General features: G+C 45.8%; 3 protein-coding genes and 1 long non-coding RNA gene across 10 annotated transcripts in view; 2 read left to right on the top strand and 2 right to left on the bottom strand.

Annotated features, from left to right (window-relative positions):
* exoc6b (exocyst complex component 6B) overlaps positions 1–6,486 on the bottom strand; it is a 59,980-nt gene extending 53,494 nt beyond the window's left edge. Inside the window, exons 1-5 of one of the 6 annotated variants that reach the window (XM_035606238.2) lie at positions 6,438–6,486; positions 5,261–5,481; positions 332–497; positions 164–211; positions 1–38 (exon numbers count right to left, since the gene is read on the bottom strand). The exon at positions 1–38 is cut by the window's left edge and continues 53 nt beyond it. In XM_035606238.2, coding sequence (XP_035462131.2) covers positions 1–38; positions 164–211; positions 332–497; positions 5,261–5,481; positions 6,438–6,455 — 491 coding nt within the window. In that variant the 5' untranslated portion in view covers positions 6,456–6,486. The remainder of the gene's footprint in view (positions 39–163; positions 212–331; positions 498–5,260; positions 5,482–6,437) is intronic. The other 5 variants (XM_035606229.2, XM_035606213.2, XM_035606197.2 and 2 more) reach the window with 5 other exon arrangements.
* On the top strand, positions 5,482–11,574 carry tkfc (triokinase/FMN cyclase). The gene is made up of 18 exons (XM_035606958.2): positions 5,482–5,500; positions 6,427–6,524; positions 7,331–7,520; positions 7,601–7,705; positions 7,809–7,996; positions 8,212–8,290; positions 8,379–8,468; positions 8,995–9,029; positions 9,134–9,218; positions 9,350–9,439; positions 9,624–9,740; positions 9,889–10,008; positions 10,099–10,236; positions 10,324–10,430; positions 10,512–10,618; positions 10,805–10,838; positions 10,953–11,045; positions 11,156–11,574. Exons 2-18 carry the CDS (start codon positions 6,519–6,521, stop codon positions 11,315–11,317), a joined length of 1,746 nt encoding a protein of 581 aa, XP_035462851.2. The 5' UTR covers positions 5,482–5,500; positions 6,427–6,518; the 3' UTR covers positions 11,318–11,574.
* Positions 7,512–12,579, bottom strand: LOC124850838. The gene is made up of 3 exons (XR_007031889.1): positions 12,191–12,579; positions 9,588–10,626; positions 7,512–9,009 (listed from the first exon to the last, which is right to left on the bottom strand). It is a non-coding gene; the product is annotated as an uncharacterized LOC124850838 (long non-coding RNA).
* si:dkey-9k7.3 (circularly permutated Ras protein 1) lies at positions 11,810–18,934 on the top strand. Of its 2 annotated transcripts, none has more exons than XM_035606854.2 (19): positions 11,810–11,847; positions 12,850–12,901; positions 13,300–13,341; positions 13,979–14,128; positions 14,207–14,296; positions 14,514–14,599; positions 14,729–14,914; positions 15,015–15,059; positions 15,165–15,254; positions 15,530–15,681; positions 15,783–15,864; positions 15,979–16,103; positions 16,195–16,279; positions 16,713–16,819; positions 16,956–17,068; positions 17,225–17,336; positions 17,489–17,629; positions 17,738–17,831; positions 18,389–18,934. In XM_035606854.2, the coding sequence occupies exons 2-19, from the start codon at positions 12,850–12,852 to the stop codon at positions 18,494–18,496; spliced, it is 1,860 nt and encodes a 619-aa protein (XP_035462747.2). In that variant the 5' UTR covers positions 11,810–11,847; the 3' UTR covers positions 18,497–18,934. The 2 variants fall into 2 exon arrangements, with proteins under 2 accessions (XP_035462747.2, XP_047192202.1); XM_047336246.1 differs by lacking the exon at positions 11,810–11,847 and adding an exon at positions 12,627–12,774.
* The last annotated feature ends 1,049 nt before the right edge of the window (positions 18,935–19,983 follow it).

Below are 19,983 nucleotides of genomic sequence, written 5' to 3'. Positions count from 1 at the left end.
ACTCGACACTGTTTCAGCTCCTCCATCGAGCCCATGAGCTGAAGAACAGAGAAGAAGAAGGTGAAGACGAAGAAGAAAGGAGGTGGTGATGAAGGTGATGAAGAAGATGAAGAAGATCTTCCCTGAAACTTGAAACCATGACAGGGAGGTGGTGAGAACTTACGTCTTTGCCGTCGTCCTGAAGTCGCCTGTTGGTCTCAGTCACTTGACTCTGAGAGAGAAAAACATCAAGAACGAACTTTTTAAAAATCCACTTCTTTTCAGTGATTTCATTGTTTCAACTTCCTTTTTAGTTCTCAAGCGTCCGTTGTCCCTCTCCGGCCGTCCTCACCTTGAGTTTCTGCGCCTCCCCTCGCACCTTGAGCAGCTCCGTGATGGAGTCGACGAAGCCCTGGAAGTGATGGTTACACATCTTCTCGATCTCCCGGTCGTGGTTCCTGATCCGCACGTCCAGCTTGTCCATGAAGAGGCCATGCTCCTGCCCGTCGTACACCGACCTAAGAACGCCAAGAACATTTTGTAAGATTTAATTTCTTTTAAGGTTTTTTAAGTTGGTAATACAGACAACAACAACAACAACAACAACATACATTTGGGAAAAAATATATATGTAATTCCTGTCTCAAGTCCCAAAAAAATCTGAAATCAACCATTTATAAAAATGTAAATGTCTCAGTGTCTGATGAGGAAACTTCAGTGTGGACGAGCTATCACAGGTTTTCCTGTTTTTACTCTACACCGCTTCCAAAAACACCCCCCCACCCCCACTCTACACACACACACACCTGTGTATGGATATGAATCCGCCCGCCCTTCCTCCTGTTGTCCAGGAAATGCCCTCGACTTGTACAATAGAGCGCAGGTCTGACGCCACACAGCGCTTTCTTTAGACACACAAACATGTGTGTGTGTGTGTGTGTGTGTGTGTGTGTGTGTGTGTGCGCGTGCGTGCGTGCGGACATAAAACGGGGAAGAAACATGTGTGTGTCCGGTCGCTGCCCTCGACAAACACAGAGTCGCTGACAAATAAACCGACCGATAAAGTAAATACACAAATTAAAACAATGAAGTGAATGAACGAAGTGGCGTTGTAAAGTTGAAGACGCGTAAAATCAATTCCTGAAAAATAATCTGCTGTAAATGTTGCAGTATGTTTTGAAGAGATGTTGATAAACCTGATAACTGTCACACACACACATACACGCAGGGTCAGAGACGTGTTGTGTCCGACTTTGTGGTGAACAATAAAAGTTATTAAAAGTTTACACACGATTCCTTCCACCCCCTTGTGATATCTCTTCACACAATAGCTGGTTTCCGGACAAGGTGGGGACCAGCGAGTGTGAGATAATATTAGCGTGTGTGTGTGTGTGTGTGTGTGTGTGTGTGTGTGTGTGTGTGTGTGTGTGTGTGTGTGTGTGTGTGTGTGTGTGTGTTCGCACTGACTGGTTTTAATTTATAACCGCGCACAAGCCCATCACTCCCATGGTGCCTTAACCCACTTGAGACGAGCACAACATCTGAGTGTATAAGAATGAATGTGTGTCATACAGTCTGATGAGTCAGTGTGTGTGTCCCTCCCTTCACACACACACACACACACACACACACACACACACACACACACACACACACACACACACACACACACACACACACACACACACACACACACACACACACACACACACACACACACACACTATGGAACAACACCGCCCACTCCCATCCACACCCAGTTCTTCCTGGTTATGTGAAGCGTCTCGGTCTGAGGAAAAGGTTTGAAGGAGGCTGGAAGTCACTTTAATCAACTGCTTGTTTCAAAAAGTATCTCAATATAATTTAGATTTTTTTTAAACGCCTGCGCCCTCCTCCCTCTGCCGCTATTTTCACATGTTTGAGGTTATGCTGGTGGCCCCGCCCCCTTCTGCTCGTCAGCCAAGATGGCGAGGAAAAAGTGTCCATCATCTCACACTCAACTGTTTGACCTTCATGACTGAACCATATATATATATATATATATATATATATATATATATATATAGTAATATTATATATTTATATATTTTTTATTATAATTTATATTCATATTTATTTTTAATACTACTTATTTTCAATTTGATGTTTTTGAATATATATTTTAATGTACAATCTACATTTACATTTTTAGTAAAAATAAGAAAAAAATCTTATTTCTAATTTGTATTTAATTTAAAAATGTATTTAGTTTTTTTTTACTGATTTTCACTATATTAAATTATAACAAATAATAATAATAAAGGATTATCTTATTTTATAAAAGAATGGAAGTAGACAAATTGAAACAAAACAATATTTTCTTATAGTATTATTACAAATTTAACCAATCGAGAATTTCCATTTCTTTTTTTACAGCTCTTAAAAATATGAACATCTGGATCAGAAGAGAGAGAGATAAGAAGTTGCTGATTAGACTTTAACAACAAATATTAATAAAACAACAAAAGTTTATGTCTTCGGTGTTTGAACTGGTTCCTTATCTTTGGCCTCACGCGTCTCACACAAAAGGAAAAAAAAGATTATAGTCCCACATACATGTTTATCTCTGCAGAACAACATGTGCTCAACATGACAGGAATTAGAAAACAGTGGTGGGTGATAAGAACAACATGATGGCGACAACTTCCTGTTTGACTCAACAAAACTGTCTCATCCAGTTTTTCCCACACACGATCCAAAAAAAAGAGTTTGCATGCGCGACACTTGAATCCCTCATCATCTGATGTGTATTTACTATTTTCAAAAAATCCCCTCTGGGCTAAAAATAGGAAGTGGCGTCGCCGACCATCTCCAAACACGGAGACGAGAAGCGTACGAGTGGAAACGCTGAGGCCGAGTAGAAAAGCGGACGGCTGTCAGACTGCCTGTCTGAATCACCGTCGCCGTGGCACTGAACGAACTGCACGCCAACACAACGCTCTCCTGAGGACGAGGGAGAATGTGGCATCCAGACAGAGGTGTCACACCCAAGCTGTCAAGTTATATGGCATCTGGATGTCGAGAGGGGAGGGGGCCCGTTAACACACACACACACACACACACACACACACACACACACACACACACACACACACACACACACACACACACACACACACACACACACACACACACACACACACACACACACACACACACACACACACACACACACACACACACACACACACACTTGTCCTGGCTCGCTGAAGCTCCCACCGGACACAGCAACTGGCCCACGTAAGAAAGAAAAAGGAGAACTTGCTTAGGAAGGTTCAGACCAAGTGAAGCGACCAGGAAGTATTTCATGGGCAGCCATGATGAAAGACCTTTTCGGATTCTTTAAATAATAGGAAAGATGCTTCAATGCGTCCTGTCCTGACTGACTGGAGCTTCCTATGCGAAAGGAAAGGAGAAACAGACGCCCCACAATTCATTGCGGCGGCAATAACTAACGTGACGTGACGCGCCACACACAAACATAATCAAGTAAATCTGAAGAAGTAGAAGAGTATGATTATGACCCAGAAGAGACGTCATCATGTATGTAACTGTTACATATGAATCATAACATGTGATGTCACACGGTGGTAAAACCCTGAAACGCGCTGATGGAACCGCTGAGGTGTTTCTTGTAGTCCATCTTCGGACGTTTGTAGTTTCACCACGACAGACGCATCAACAACATCCGCCGTCGCATTATATTACGTAGCGCTTTTGTTAAAGTGGAGTCGGATTCTCTTTTCCCAAGTCCTATGAATCCTCCTTGACACCTTTCCTTGACCTCATGGCGTTTCCCACTGAGGTCAAGGAAGGACGACAGGAAGGACGATCCCAATCCGCTTCAATGCTTCCTTTTACGGTCTCCTTTGGAATGGGGTACACCGGACCTTCCTATGCGAAAAGGAAAGGAGAGACGGACGCGCCGCAATTGCCCCTTTGGCTCGCCAAAGCTCCCATCGGGCACGGCGACTGGCGTGGAGGAGAAGGGGACGCGTGGACGACACTTCTTCCTCTCCGGAAGCTGACGAGACGACGAGACGAATACCAATCAGGGACGGTTGTCTGACGGTGACTGAGTCCTCTGTATGAGTGTGAGTGAGTGAGTGAGTGAGTGAGTGAGTGAGTGAGTGAGTGAGTGAGTGAGTGAGTGAGTGAGTGAGTGAGTGAGTGTGTGAGTGAGTGAGTGAGTGAGTGAGTGAGTGAGTGAGTGAGTGAGTGAGTGAGTGAGTGAGTGAGTGAGTGAGTGAGTGAGTGAGTGAGTGAGTGTGTGTGTGTGTGTGTGTGTGTGTGTGTGTGTGTGTGTGTGTGTGTGTGTGTGTGTGTGTGTGTGAGTGAGTGAGTGAGTGAGTGAGTGAGTGTGTGTGTGTGTGTGTGTGTGTGTGTGTGTGTGTGTCTGTGTCTTTGATGACTAAGAAAAAAATTGTGGCAGAAACAAGGGCTGTTTCTCGGTGTCACATCACCAACACAGAGAGAAGCAGCTCACAAAAAAAACCCACTACAACATGAACAGACAACTCATTCAGCCTGTATCTACTGAAGAACAACAACAACAACAACAACACTCATGTGCATGACAACAGCCTGACAGACAGGAACCGAGCGCTCCTCTGTGGAGGGGTCATTACACCAGCTGCACTTCTTCTTCTTCTTCTTCTTCTTCTTCTGCTGCACTTGACACACCTTCCCGTGTAAAGGCATCTTGGCTGCTGCTAGCCATCTAGCTAGGCTAACTGCCTGTAACACACAACGCTTCCCTGAACTCCTCCAGGCGCCGTCACACCGACACAGACACGAACACCGCCTGACACAAGCCCCGCCCCCCTCCCACCCCGACCCCCGCAGCGAGCCCCCGGCACCGGTGGGCAGAATGTCAATGAGCTAGCCAAATCAAAGCTAGCACCGTTAGCCCCAAGTTGCTGACACTCCCCTCTGGGCAAGTTGGTCAGACTTTAGCGACACCGCTCGAATAAAATAAAAGTCTAAAGGGAAAAGTGTCGAGAGACACAACAAAGATGAGACCAACTCGTGTAGTTCGTGAATAATTAGACGCGAACGTGCGTAACGTCAAGTAGCTAGCTTTTGATGTTTGCTAAAGTTAGCCGGGTTAGCTGTCCGATAATGGACGCATGCACAGTTAAAGTTTGGAGCGACGCTCCGGGAGTCGCTAGCCGCGGAGGAACCGTGGGAACCGGGGAACACAGCCGCCCGGGCGGGGTGTTGTTGGGGTTTTTTTACTCACCGGAGGGTCGGTCCGATACAGTTGGTGTCTGTGCTCTCTATCTCCCGCAAGATGCGCTCGTGTTCGGCGGCTGTCTCCATGCTGCATGTTGCTGTGGACGGTTCCGAGCCGAGACGAGACGAGCCGAGCCGAGCTCCGTGCGTCAGAGGGGTTCGCTCGATGTGCTTACAGGGCAGCCGGAGTGAGCGGGGTTTGACTGGTGCGAACGGAAGTGAGAACACCTGTGCAACGTGAAATGTTGTGAGTCAAAAATATATTGATAAAATATAGAAGTAATGAATAATAAAATACATGTACTCCCCCTCTGTGCATAATTTATCTCGTCCATCACTTTTTGTTTACTCTTAATTTCCCCCTAATATTTTAAAGTATACACAATATTTATATATACTGTAAATCCAAATATTGGATATTAGTTTTTTAAAAATTGCGATGCAGAATAGTTTAAAAGGAAGTTTGATTCATCAAACATCCCTGCAGAAATAATGTATTCTGCTGACCGCCCGGGGGTTAAGTTTTATTTTAGTTTACTGTTTTGTGTTATTTATTAATTTTTTTACATTAATTTCAATTCACATGATACAGTCGGTTTTTGGTGTGTTTTTTTTTATCTAAACGAATATTGTCAAACTGCAGCCTACTGTTATAAACTTACCGGAAACAAAAAAGTAATTTTGACTGCTACGGAAGAGCAACACTTCCTAATTTATTATTATTATTATTATTATTATTATTTATTTGTCTATAAAATAAAGCAAAACATGTAATTAGTTAGTTAAATAAATAGATAGATAGATAGATATATTGATAGATTGATAGATATATAGGTACGTTATTTATCCCAAGCTGGGAAATTCCATTGTTACAGCAGCAAGTTTCACACAACACACTTCCAAAAATGTATTCAATATATACAAAAACAAATATATGAATTGTAAAATATTATAGAGATTAAGGGTAACTGTTTTAGCTTAGTTTATGATGACGTTACTTTAAGATAATAATGCATTTGTGAGGCATATTTTGGCTTTGTATTTAACATAATACCACATCTTTATCTTTTAAAACAGCCTTGTTAACTTAACACTTCGGGTCAAATGAGCAGTCACTCTTTCATTCAGTCATTTGTTAAAAAAAAATAATAATAACATGCTTTTATTTTGTAGGCAAAACGCACCACGTCCGGCGGCGTCATGTTATCTAAACCTGTCTGACTTGACGCTGTTGGATTCTGTCGGGAGGGAGAAGAAGAAGAGAAATGGAGGTAAAACATAATAATGAAAACAGTTTTAAAATAGATTATTGAAGAAGCGTGATGAGGTGGATCTTGTGGGACTGTAGATCAGAGATGACGTGAAGGAGAGCGCGTGCTGGTTATGTCTCTGCGCACACACACACACACACACACAGGTCAGAGTCCACTGCAGGTTCTAGATGCTGGAGTTGATTCTGTGTGGAAGTTGTTGCAGATGAAACTTTATTGTGCAGCTTCTGTAAACACACCGTGTGTGTGTGTGTGTGTGTCTGTCTGTGTGTGTCTGTGTAATACGTTTGCACACAAACACACACACGCACACGCGCACACGCGCGCACACACACACACACACACACACACACACACACACACACTCTCTCTCTCTCTCTCTCTCTCACTGACACACTGGGGATGAACTTTGACCTCCACAATGTAGAAATACCAAAAGTATCAGATTAGATCCAGACTGACTTATCGATTGGATGATAAAAAAAAAATTCCTATCGGCCTTAATGTTTGCAGATTTGGAAACTTTTATTGCACATAGTAAACTGTACAGAATTATATATTTCCTTTGTTCATGCTGTATATAGTTTGGATTTTCTTGTTTATTTGTGGTTTATAATAAAGTTTATTGTTAAACAGCAAAATATCAACAAGCCTTAATTACATTTCCATGTCAGAAGGATTCAATCAAAAAATCAATCAAACTTTATTCATACTGCACCTTTTAGACCACATTAAATCATAAAATATATGGTCACATGATACATTGTGAATGTACGTGTGTTAATGTACGTGTGTGTGTGTGTCAGCCTCAAAGGAAGTTGATCAACTCAGTGGACGGCTGCGTGGACGAGGCGCTCTGCGGCCTGGTCCGGGCCAGCGGGGGCCTGGCGCTGCTGAGGGGCCACAGGGTCGTGCTCCGGTCCGACCCGGAGTGCCTGAGGGGCCGCGTGGCCCTGCTGTCGGGAGGCGGGTCGGGACACGAGCCGGCACACGCGGGTACAGTAGGTCCAGGGTGTTTCTTTAATTCTCTTGTTTTAAGGTTTTATATGTCACCCCTTCCCCCCTCGCGTGTCCAGGTTACGTCGGGGCAGGAATGCTGTCGGCCGCAGTAGCAGGTGGAGTCTTCGCATCTCCACCGCCTGCCAGCATCCTGGCGGCCATCTTGTCTTTGCATAACGCAGGTAAAAGTTTCTCTCTTTCAAACTGTGCATGTTAATTTGAAGAATAATGGAATTAAATGGAGATTAACTGCATAATAACGACCTCCCCTCCCTTTCTCCACAGGAGCCTGCGGCGTCCTCCTCATCGTGAAGAACTACACCGGCGACCGCCTCAACTTCGGGTTGGCCGCAGAGCAGGCCCGAAACTGTGGCGTCGCCGTCGACGTGGTGATCGTTGCCGAGGACTGCGCCTTTGACCGGCCCGGTAAGGCCGGGAGGAGGGGCCTGTGTGGCACCGTCTTTGTGCACAAGGTAGACGACGGCAGGACAGTTCGTGATATATACCGTGATATATACCATGATATATATATATAAAGTTGTGAAAGATGTCCACATTTGTAGTGGATCAAACTCCCATCATTCCCATCATTCCCATCATCGATGTTTTCTTCTTCTGATTTGTCTTGTCATTTGTTTCTTCTTAATTAAATAAAAAAAATTGCCTTCCTTCACACACTTCCTGTCAGCTGGCAGGTGCGATGGCAGAAGAAGGCTCCTCATTGGACCAGATTGTTGCCAAGGTGACCGAGGTTTTAAAGGGGACTGGTGAGTTATCCCTCCCCTCACCGACTCATTCCATCATTACTACTTCTCCTTATAATTTCCTTTTTGTTGGTGGTGTTGTATTTCCCAGGTACCCTCGGGGTGAGTCTGTCTCCGTGCAGCGTCCCGGGCTGCCTGCCCTCGTTTGACCTGCCCCCCGGAGACATGGAGCTGGGCCTGGGTAAGAGACGACGATGAGCCGGGGGGAGGGGGGATGTCAGATACTCAAATGACCGAATGCGTAGTTATGGTTTTCCCGCATCTTTTATGTCGAGTATATCTAGTCCCTGAGATCTCAGTCTCCCTCCAGATACAATTGGAGGTGAAGGGAAATATGATCTTGTGGCCCTGCGAGCACCTTTGACCTCCAGCGGAGTCGGGCTGCGGGCCGATGTTTCAGTCGTGGATACAAAAAAAACTGCAGCAGATTTAATCATATTAAACCTCAAGAAAATTATGTAATCATAGAGTTTTTCAATTAGCCGCGAGAACTATCGTTGTAAAAATGTATTTCACACCTTCACAAGGAGTTTGTTTTGGTCTGATCTTTGTGACTTTCTGAGAAAGAGTAATAAAAATATCTCTCAGAAGTCTCTTATCAAACCCAAACTATGATTGAGAAGGACGGAGGGGAGAGAGAACAAAAGAGGGCGAGAGCTTAAGTGACCGTTCCTAAATGTCTTCCATCCTTTTTTTTTTCTTCTCAGGGATCCACGGAGAACCTGGAATCAAAAGGTCAAAGGTGAATCCACCTCTTCCTCAATCCACTCTGTGCTGGACCCCACTGACCTTGTTTCTCTTTAAGTGTTTAATTCTTCTTCTTTCTTTTTATTACATTTACATCAGGTGATGTCGGCAGATGAGGTGGTGAAGACCATGATAGATCACATGACCGACCCCGACAGCCAATCGTGTCTGCCGCTGAAATCAGGTGCTGAATTTGGTCGCAGGAATATTTGTGTTTACTCGCGCAGGTAAACCAATATTTTTTTTTACAGTGAGTGTGTGTGTGTGTGTGTGTGTGTGTGTGTGTGTGTGTGTGTGTGTCCTTCCTACGTACAGGTGACAGTGTGGTCGTGTGTATGAACAACCTCGGAGCTCTGTCCTGCCTGGAGATGGCTGTTGTTACTCGAGCTGCCATCACCTATCTGGGTAACTATAGTGTGTGTGTGTGTGTGTGTGTGTGTGTGTGTGTGTGTGTGTGTGTGTGTGTGTGTGTGTGTGTGTGTGTGTGTGTGTGTGTGTGTGTGTGTGTGTGTGTGTGTGTGTGTGTGTGTGTGTGTGTGTGTGTGGTAAACACCTCAGAGGACGATGCCGTGGTCTCCGTTGGTTACAGAGAACCGCGGGGTGCTGGTTGCCCGGGTGATGTCGGGCTCCTTCATGACGTCACTGGAGATGGCGGGCGTGTCGCTGACCCTGATGCTCGCCAACGAGGAAACACTGAGACTGTTTGGTGAGTTTGTTATTCATTCTCTCTTCTTGCTTTACCTGAAACAAACACACTCAGAGGAGAAGGATAAATACATAATAATTATACATAATAATATACAGACAGTATGTTTTTTTGAACCTGTACTATATCCTTCCTCTATCCCACACAGATGCTAAGACCAGCGCCCCCGCCTGGCCCAATCTCAGCAGCGTGTGTGTGAGCGGACGCAGCTTCGTCGCAGATCCTCCGAGCGCGGGCACACGACCGCAGGACGACACACACGCAGAAGGTTCCTTGGTTGATTCTTTTAAAATTGTGGAGTTTTGGTTTTATTTGCTCGTCGTCACTGTGTCTGTCTGTCTTCATTCTTTTCGTCCAGGCCCACTGAGTCCTGTGATGCGTGAAGTGCTCCAGATGGTTTGTTCCACCCTGTTGGAGAAGCAAGAGGAACTCAACTCCCTGGACCGCGCCGCCGGGGACGGAGATTGCGGCAACACTCACGCACAGGCAGCCAGAGGTAGGGAACCTCTGAATATGGATTGTAAAAAAGAGATTTTTTGGTCAGGTTATATAGAATATTGAACGACTTCTTGAATTCCTTCAGCCATTCAGGAGTGGCTCCAGGGTCACGTGGTCCCCGGTTGCCCCGGGAGACTCCTCTCGGTCCTGGCAGGACTGGTGCAGGAGAAGATGGGCGGGTCGTCGGGGGCGGTAGGTTCTCCTCTTCATTAGATGCTGAAGATATGAGTGTGTGTGTTATTGTGTCTTTACCTACACACACGTGTCTCTCAGCTGTACAGCCTGTTCCTGACGGCAGCGGCGGCCCATGTGACCGAGGGGCGGAGCAACGCCGCAGCCTGGGCCGGTGCAATGCATGCTGGGACGCAGGCCATGAGGAGGTGAGGGGCTGTTGGTGTTCATCAACACAGAAGTTAATCAAATATTCATAATAATCAGTTGAAAGAAATTTCTTGGTTTCAGCTTTTCAAAAATAATAAATACAAAGTGTAATTTACTTATTTGATAATGGGGAGGTACATTTTTGATTTGACGTGAATCTAAATTATTTCTATAACGTCTTCCAGATATGGTGGAGCTGAACCTGGAGACAGAACAATGGTGATTTTTAATTTCTGTGATACTTTTACTTGAAAAAGCTATTTTTCCTGATTGATTTCTTCTTTTCATATTAAACATATTTGCTCTTCACTTCCTGCTCCTCCTCCTCTCCAGTTGGACGCTCTGTGCCCTGCTGCGGACGAGCTGACGAAGCTGACCACGGCGCCGCCTGGTGGACAGATGCTCATACTGCAGGCTGCTGTGCAGGTACCGTATCACACAGTATATGAACTATGATAATAACTGTCTTTGTTTGCCGTGTGTGTCCGTTCATATCTGTCCCCTGAGTTGCCTCCTTTCACCTCGTCCCCCCCTAGCGAGCGACCTCGGGGGCGGAGTCAACCCGTGACCTCACAGCGAGGGCGGGGCGGGCCAGCTACATCGCGGCCGAGCGGCTCACCCGGCCCGACCCCGGCGCCGTGGCCGTGGCGGCCATCTTGAGGGCCGTGCTGGAGTCGATGGAGCGGCAGAAGAAGTAGCGCGGAAGATTGACGCCGCGTGAAGAGGAGAACTAGTTCATGAGGTGCGACCTGCTGAACCAGGTTTTACTGTGAACGTGCAATCAGCTGCTGGAACCGGTTCCACATCTTCATGTTTAAAATCGCTGGGATTCTTCTTTTTTCTGCTCAAGTGTATCAGCTTTTGAAATATCTTTTTTCTTTTTGAATAAAAATCATAATGTACACAGAGTTCTTGACGAAACTATTGATTCTGACTAAAAAATGTATTATTTTAAGACAAGCGTGTGCGTGTTTTACATTTGTTCAAGGTGTGATTTTTCTCACTTCTGATTTCAGCGGATACAAATCTTTTCTTCTTTTTTTCTTCTCTTCCTTTCAACTGTCATTTCTCATAACTTCTACCTCCTGACAAGTTTCACACACGCACACACACACTCAGCGTTACTTGTCCGACCTTGAACACGCCCACACAGAGAAAAAAAAAGACCTGCAGTGATACACAACACTTTCAGTTTGAGCAGCACGACTGTGCACAGATCGCGGCAAAGGTAAATATTCTCTGGTGTGTTTTCTCGTTTTATGTGAATGTCAGAATGTCTAAAAGGATTTGAAAACAACGTCGTTTTCATTTTCATTCTGGAACCAGACGGAGTTCATTTGACGTTTTAACCAAAACTGTCCCAGCAGTCGACTGGTGACACAGAACACACGTCTGCAGTTGGTTTACATTATTTCCATTCTTGAACAATCTGACAATTATTTGTTCCTCAATGAACACGACTGTGTTTGCGTGTTGTGTGGAATTTTTTTGTTGTTAAACGAGGACTGGAGCAACTGAATGTGGGGGAAAATAGACCATTAAAAAAAAAAAGTGTCTTAGCTCATAATCACAGGAAGTTGATGACGTGAAGGGCACCAACACAGACTGGGACTGGGTCCTCGGGAATCCTCAGGGTGCCGGGGGACATCTTCACATTTAGGGAAACAAGGGGAAGGAGAATCAGCAAATCATCACGTTTGAGAAGCTTGGAACGAGTGAAAAGTGAAAAAGGATTAAAACATACATACGTAGTTACTGGGCAGGTGAGATTCTGTGCGGCTCCATTGAATGTGAGGACGTGGGGCCACGAGGGGGCCGACCAGCTCCTTGGGACCTTCGGGGATGCAGGTGATGGATGGAGGTTCAGGTTGTTTGTAGGATTATTCAAATAAGGTGTGAAAGGACTTTTTTTAAACACTGTGTCGATCAGCTGTTGTGTGCCATGTTGTTGGCCTTCAGCCGTTCCAACAGGAAACGTCTGCTCTCACGGTTTCGCTTGGCCGCCGCCTGTCAGCTAGAGAAACAACATCATCGAGGCCCTGGTTGCTACGGCGACAACATACCCCTCCTCCTCCTCCTCCTCCTCCTCCTCGATGCCAGGAAGCTGATATGCAGTCGTCAAAGTGCTGATGTGTCTTCATGAGACGTAACCGTGGTACGACTGAGCGTCATGTGTGAGGGAATGTGAATTCCTTGTCTCTGACATGAGAAGAGTTTCTTTGCGTCTCAGATGGAGTTCGCCTGCAGCCACGTCGTCTGTAACTGGGGGTCAGACGCAGCAGGTGAGCACACGGACACATTATGTGTCTATTTCACATTTTTAGTCGACGTGTGTTTTTATGTTTGCACCGTAGAGAAGCATTTGTAACTCCGTTGTCTGCACTTAGTGATTCTGATACGTTGAATTCATTTTCTCAAAACTGTGACGTAATATTCACAAACCTATTTTACAGAATATGAATCGTCATGAATTCCACTCACTTTTCTGATCTACTTCCTGTTTGATGCACTTTGTGTCGCATGAATAAATCTTTATTCCAGCTAATCATGTTCATCTCCAAAAAAATAACATCGCATTTTAGAAAGTAATGAAAATAAGGGGTTATGTTTTCTGGTTGTTTCAGCATCATAAACACGTCTTGTAATTTAAGTGATTTCTAATGTTTTTCTGCATCCACAGATATTTCTAATAAGCATGAGTATGACAACATAGTGACAGGAGGTAATTTACACACACAAACACACACACACACACACACACACACACAGTCGAAACGGTCGTTGTATCAAAAATGATGTTTTTCTGTCGTTTTATTCTCAAGAGTCCTGCAGCGAAAACAACAGGAAAGCATATGAAGCAGTAACGGTTTTCGGTGTGTGTGTGTGTGTGTGTGTGTGTGTGTGGGAAGATAGAGAAGCACAATGCAAGATAACACTTGAGCAGGGGAAAGTCCAAGTCCAACACACACACACACACACACACACACACTGTAGGGTTCATTTAATTATACAGTCGTCAAAATTCGTCTTAATAGACGAGACAGAGACAGAGACAGACAGACAGACACACAGACAGATAGACAGACAGACAGACAGATATAGACAGAGAGACAGATATAGATAGACAGACAGACAGACAGAGAGACGGACAGACAAACAGAGAGACAGATATAGACACAGAGACAGACAGATACAGACAGACAGACAGACAGACAGACAGAGACATATAGACAGACAGACAGACAGAGACATATAGACAGACAGACAGACAGAGACATATAGACAGACAGACAGACAGACAGATATTGGTCCTTTTATCGATGTCACACACATCAGTCTTTCTCTCTCTCTCTCTCCAGGTCCTCGTCCTCCTCCGGTTCCTCCTCGTCGTCTCATAAAACCTCGGCCGTCCTCCCTCCCTGTCCCCCCTGTCCCCCCTCTCCCCTCCTCTCGGCCTCCCACTCTCCTCTCTCCCCCCAAGTCATTGCCTCCGCCCGTCCCGCCCAGAGGTGAGTTTGGTTGACCTCTTCTTCTCTCTCTATCTATTCTCTCTATCTTCTTCTCATCCCTCCGTCGTGTGTCATCAGCTGACAAGATGGAGGCAGAGAGCAGGTTGAAAGCCAACGTCAACGTCATGTCCCTCAGTGTCGGGAAGCTGGTCGACATCGGCAGCCAAGGTCTCACTCACACACACACACACACACACACACACACACACACACACACACACACACACACACACACACACACACACACACACACACACACACACACACACACACACACACACACACACACACACACACACACACACACACACACACACACACACACACACACACACACACACACACACACACACACCTCTCTTCCTTTCCCTCCTCCTCTCTCCAGCCTCCGGCCTGGAGACGTCTCAGAGCCCAGTGCTTTGTGGGAAATGTAGTGCTGCCTTGTCGTGTCTGAGCCCTGTCCGGAGGAATGTGAGTCACGTCACTCATTCAGCCCAGTTTCTTTGACGTCTGTTTTCTTTCTTTTTGAATTTTTCAGTCATGATTTTAGCTTTTTATACACATCAGTGAAGGTGGTGAAACGTCTCCTCTCTCTTCCAGGTGTGGGCGTGCGGGTTTTGTGGCTGCGAGAACAGAGTTGACGACGGCGTGGGGAGAGTCTCGACAGGTCAGGGCAGCGACGACCTTTACCTGCCGACCCAGAGCGACGACGACTACCAGAACCTGGAGGACGTGCTGGTGGTTTTCTGCGTGGACGTGTCGGGCAGCATGAGCGTCACCACAGAGGTGTGTGTGTGTGTGTGTGTGTGTGTGTGTGTATAAAATAATGATAGGATTTGTCAGCGTCAAATATTCAGTCAAACGTTTTTCTTTTTCTTCACGTTAGGTCACATCGAGCAGCGGATCTCTAACGTACGTATCCAGACTAGAGGTGAGGTATTTAATATGTTGCAGTGTATAATAAGCTGACTGTAATACTGACGTGGTGAATACATACAGCATGTGATGTTGTTAAAAACGTATTTTGTTTTCACAGGGCATCCAGGACGCCCTGCAGAGGACGCTGTCCTCCATGCTGCAGCACTCGCCCCGCAGGAGAGTGGCACTGGTGACGTTCAGCGACCAGGTGGGAGAAGTCAACGTCTCCATCTTAAAAAATTAAAAAGAATAACGAAAATATGATTGTAATGTTCCATTTTTCCTTCTTTCTTTTGGGACGTCCCAACATTAATAAAATTGTACTGTAAATGACGGCTGATGTGGTAAATACAGAAATATCTCCTACTACTGTTATGCTCATTTTTCAAAGAGAAACTTTCAGTGTGGTCATTCTTTTCGTAAAGTCTATTATAAATTCAAAATGGTACAATGAACTTCTACTCGTGCATGTTTTTATGACAGGTCGTCATATACGGTGATGGTACTTGTCCTCCTCTCACGCTGAGTGATTGGGCATTGATTGACTATGACCATATATGGGAGCAGGGTGCGGCCTACAGCATCCCGCACTGCATCGCTGAGACTTACCACCAACTAGTTCAGAGGGTTAAAGAGTGAGTGACCGGTCGATTTGTCTCTCGATACCCTTGTTTCCTCCTAACCCTGTGTGTCGACATCCGTCATCTCTGTTCTGAATCTGTCTCGCGTGATCCAGCCTCAGGGAAAACGGGGCCACGTGTCTCGGCCCTGCGGCGCTAGCCTCGGTCGCCATGGCGTCACGGTACCCCGGGTCAAAGGTGAGCGGTCCCTGAAAGATATGGGCCGAAAGGCCAAAACAAAATATAGACATACATCAACAATTGAAAGTGTAAGGGCTCAGTGATGTGATGTTCCTGTTGTTCGCCGTGCAGGTGATTCTGTGCACTGACGGCAGAGCCAACATCGGACTGGGCCAGATGGAGCAAACGTCTCTGCCCTCTTCCCCCCTGACGCCATATTTCTACAAACAGCTGGCTCATCAGGCGGTGGAGAGTGGGTGAGGACACACACTCGTATGTCGTCGGAATCAAATCGATAAGAAAATCAAAACACAATGAAGCGGACTCTCTTTCTTTTTCCTCTGCTAGAGTCATAATATCAGTTATGACCTTTGAAGGGACGGACTGTCGCCTGGCGGACGTCGGGAGACTGGCCGACACGACGGGGGGAAGGGTGAGACGTGCACATGTGGAGCGCACCTGAACACGTCAATGCAAATGAGGGGATGGAGAAACACCCATTACTTAACTGGCAGAACTGATTTCAGATTTTGTATTTTAGGGTTAAGACTCTATGTGCCGCGAAAAAACCCAAAAACAGCGCCCCCTGGAGCCTCAAGTAAAGGATGAGGATGCCGTGCGGTTATGGGGACTGGAAGCAGCCGTACCTCTAGAAGCTGACGGCTCATGTACAGAAAACTATATGGCCGCATCCATGCTGCCACGTGTTCATTTTAACGGTTGCTTGGTTACAGAAAAAATACTAATAATGAGAAACCGCAATGGTGAAAAGCACCAGCAGGGATTTAAGGGTGGAGAGTGTGAAATTTCGGCGTGAAATTTGCTCAGTTTCCTCACTAATCTTACGGACTCCCTCGCCGGCACAGGTGAACATCGTGACCATCGGCACCATAGCGACAGAGATCCAGTCGGCCTCCACGGACAACGTCCTAGCAACAGGAGTCACGGCAACGCTGTTTGCTCGTGACGGAATGTAAGTGCCGACTGACACGTACCAAAATACCCATTCATTTCCTTTCTGTTCCCAATATCTGCCGTTTCATATCCGTCTCTTTCCTATTTTTTTTATTTTATTTTTTTCCACATGTCTACGTCTCTTTTCTCTGTAGGTATTTTCCCTATGAGGATGAAAACAATCACTGGCTGGTGAGACACATCGGGAACGTGACCAAGGGGCTGGAGATCACCTTCCAGTTCGCCGTCAAACAGGAGTTTATGACGAGTGAGTCCGCTGGTACAGTGCATTCAACAAAAAAACACAATAAGCATGGACGGGTTAGGTCTGCGACCAGGCGACGCACTGTGGCACTCACACCCCAGTTGTGTGACATGAAAGAAAGAATAAAAGAAGCCGTTATTAAGAAATATCATGTGTCAGTTTTCCTCCAGATGGGCACAGTCCCCTTCCAACTCCAGCTGAGCTTCAAGACCAGAGACCAACAGAGAGTCACTCGCATCGTCACCGTGCAGAGACCAGTTACCTCCTGCAGGTAAATACAAAATACATATTCAGGGCTGGACATTGAACTGATGCGTTTTGGTTTTACAACCGGACGTCGAGTCGTGTCGTATCTGATCAGAACCAATCGGGAGTAAGAACGCAGGTATCGCCATCATCTCGTCTCCTCTTGTCCGTCTGAAGCGGGATGTGGGCCGGTACCTTCAACATGGCGGTGCTCGGCGTCCACTGCGCGCAGCTGTGTGCCAGTTTGACCATGGAGGGTCGAGTGCAGGACGCACAGGCGCAACTGAAAGCACAGCAGGGCCTGCTGACACAGATCAGGTAGTCGAGTGTGTAGTATGTGACAGACTACTCACACGTGTGTGTGTGTGTGTGTGTGTCTCTGGGGGGGTTTTCTTCTGACACACTTCCTCTTTTTCCGCCCGGAAGCGAGCGCAGGCCAACCCAAGAGCAGGAGTGCGTCTACGGCAACTGGATGGACACCATGGCAACAATCTGCGATGACATCGCCACGGAGTCCCAGGTCATCATGCGCCTAATATAGCAGCAAAGACATATAACTCATATTAAAGATTTTCATTCTATACACAAATTTTCCAGAAATAAAATGATGTCCTGTCCTCAACAGTAATATAAACCAACTTAACTTAATCTACATGACAAATACACATGTAAACTCCAAATGAGATACTTATCAACAAATATCAGTTTGTCTCATGTGAAATTCCCAAGACCTAACAGATCGATAGATAGATAGATACTTTATTTATCCCAAGCTGGGAAATTCCGGTGTAGCAGCAGCATGTTTCACAAAGCACACTTTAAATAAATTTAAAATATACAAATTGCAAAAAATATAGAGAATAAGAATAATAAATTTATGAATGTACATGAAATATTAACAGAGGAAATAGTGCAGTAGTACAATCAGCTACCAGTAGTGTGCAGAGGAACATGGTAACATGAAGGTGCAAATGTGGGGATTTTGTATTCTCCAAGAAACAGATCAAAATGTAATTTATAATGTACGTATATCGAAATATGTTTTGAACGCGCACTTATCTGCCGTTTCCGCCGCAGACTCTCTCCGATGAAGCAGCGGAGGTCGTGTACCAGATGAAGAGAGCCAGCAGTGTCGGCAACAACGGCGGCAACGCAACTCAGATGCAGAAGAAGCCTGTGAGGTAGAAAAATGCCCTCGAGGGAGGAAACGCAAAGAAGCAGAAATGAACTGAAAGCGGTTTAATCGGAAACTCTGTAGAGACAAACCGTTAAATGGGAGATGAATACGCTGCAAAGGTGCATGAGATCATTTCTCATTGATAACTTTAACTTGTGATGTGATTGTAAACCTTGAAGGTCTGACTCACGTTTGCTCAATACACAGTTGGAATGTATTTTTTTTTTCTTCCGGTGAGCGACGAGCGGCCAACGAATGAAAGCAGCATGTCTGGATGTTATTGGCCGACAGAATAAATCAAATGTTACACCTGCGCTGGATGTGAATTAATAAAAAAATCCAACTATGTGTCACCAGCTAAGAAATGCAGACAAACTAATCTGTGTTGGATTTATTTGGATTTCTGTTCCATTTGTGTCAAATAAAATAATGCTGTTATTATTGGATCCAATTCCCCCTTTAATTGTGTGTGACCACTGCAGGATATTTAATATATCCCATTTTAAAGTATTACTTCTTCTGTATTGTAAGTTTCTCAGTAACGTTGATGATGATGTCGTTCCGGAGACGCAGACTTTGGGAAACAGGTTCAGTCCTCGGATCAGTTGAGCGCAGGCACAGTTTATCGCACAAAAGTGACAGTGCAGAATGTACGAGCGCGGCCGCTGCTGCCGATCGCACGGGCAGATAAGTGACACTTCACAGTGAAGAAAGTGAGTCTAACAACAACAGCAGCAGATAAAAACACGACAGTAAAACAGTCACACAGTGTTGTGACGTACCGTTGTACTTGAGCACCGTGATGCTGCTGCTCGGCCGTGACCAGCAACAACACACGTTATTACTGAATATACTTTTTGGGCCATGTTGCACGATAAGAGGTCAAATGAAGCGACAAGTGTCACTGTCCAGTGAAAATCATTCGTCTGAATGGTCGTCGAGTTCCACCGTGACCCACAAACGATACGCGGTACAGCTACGACGGATGGATGGATGGATGGATGGATGGATGGATGGACGGATGGATGGATGGATGGACGGATGGATGGATGGATGGACGGATGGATGGACGGATGGATGGACGGATGGATGGACGGATGGATGGATGGATGGATGGATGGATGGATGGACGGATGGATGGACGGATGGATGGATGGATGGACGGATGGACGGACGGATGGATGGACGGATGGATGGATGGACGGATGGATGGATGGACGGATGGACGGACGGATGGATGGATGGACGGATGGATGGACGGATGGTTTAGTGTTCCCTAATGGACGGAGAAAAATATGCTACTTTCTCAGCAAACTAAAACATTTAACAAAACCATGGGGACATCTGAAAAATGCCTCGGTTGCTTTACGACAAACAGGTGACATCTTAGAGACAGATAGTTTTTCAGCCCGCGTCAACACCCACCACAAACCATCTGCTTTCACAAACATTCCTGAGTAAATGCCGCATGTTGGACGAGGGTGTTTCGTAACAC

The sequence above is a fragment of the Scophthalmus maximus genome, chromosome 12 (assembly GCF_022379125.1).
Source record: "Scophthalmus maximus strain ysfricsl-2021 chromosome 12, ASM2237912v1, whole genome shotgun sequence".
In the NCBI taxonomy this organism is placed as follows: Eukaryota; Metazoa; Chordata; class Actinopteri; order Pleuronectiformes; family Scophthalmidae; genus Scophthalmus; species Scophthalmus maximus.
This window is presented reverse-complemented; position numbering and strand designations above follow the sequence as displayed.

Bases quoted from the DNA above. Each gene is read 5' to 3' on its own strand.
- si:dkey-9k7.3 (XM_035606854.2), top strand. From the start codon at position 12,850: ATGGAGTTCGCCTGCAGCCACGTCGTCTGTAACTGGGGGTCAGACGCA. The intron at 12,902-13,299 runs GTGAGCACACGG...CTGCATCCACAG, and splicing joins CTGGGGGTCAGACGCAGCAG to ATATTTCTAATAAGCATGAG. The intron at 15,060-15,164 runs GTGAGGTATTTA...TTGTTTTCACAG, and splicing joins CGTACGTATCCAGACTAGAG to GGCATCCAGGACGCCCTGCA.
- tkfc (XM_035606958.2), top strand. The intron at 8,291-8,378 runs GTGAGTTATCCC...TGTATTTCCCAG, and splicing joins CGAGGTTTTAAAGGGGACTG to GTACCCTCGGGGTGAGTCTG. The intron at 9,030-9,133 runs GTGAATCCACCT...CATTTACATCAG, and splicing joins CTGGAATCAAAAGGTCAAAG to GTGATGTCGGCAGATGAGGT.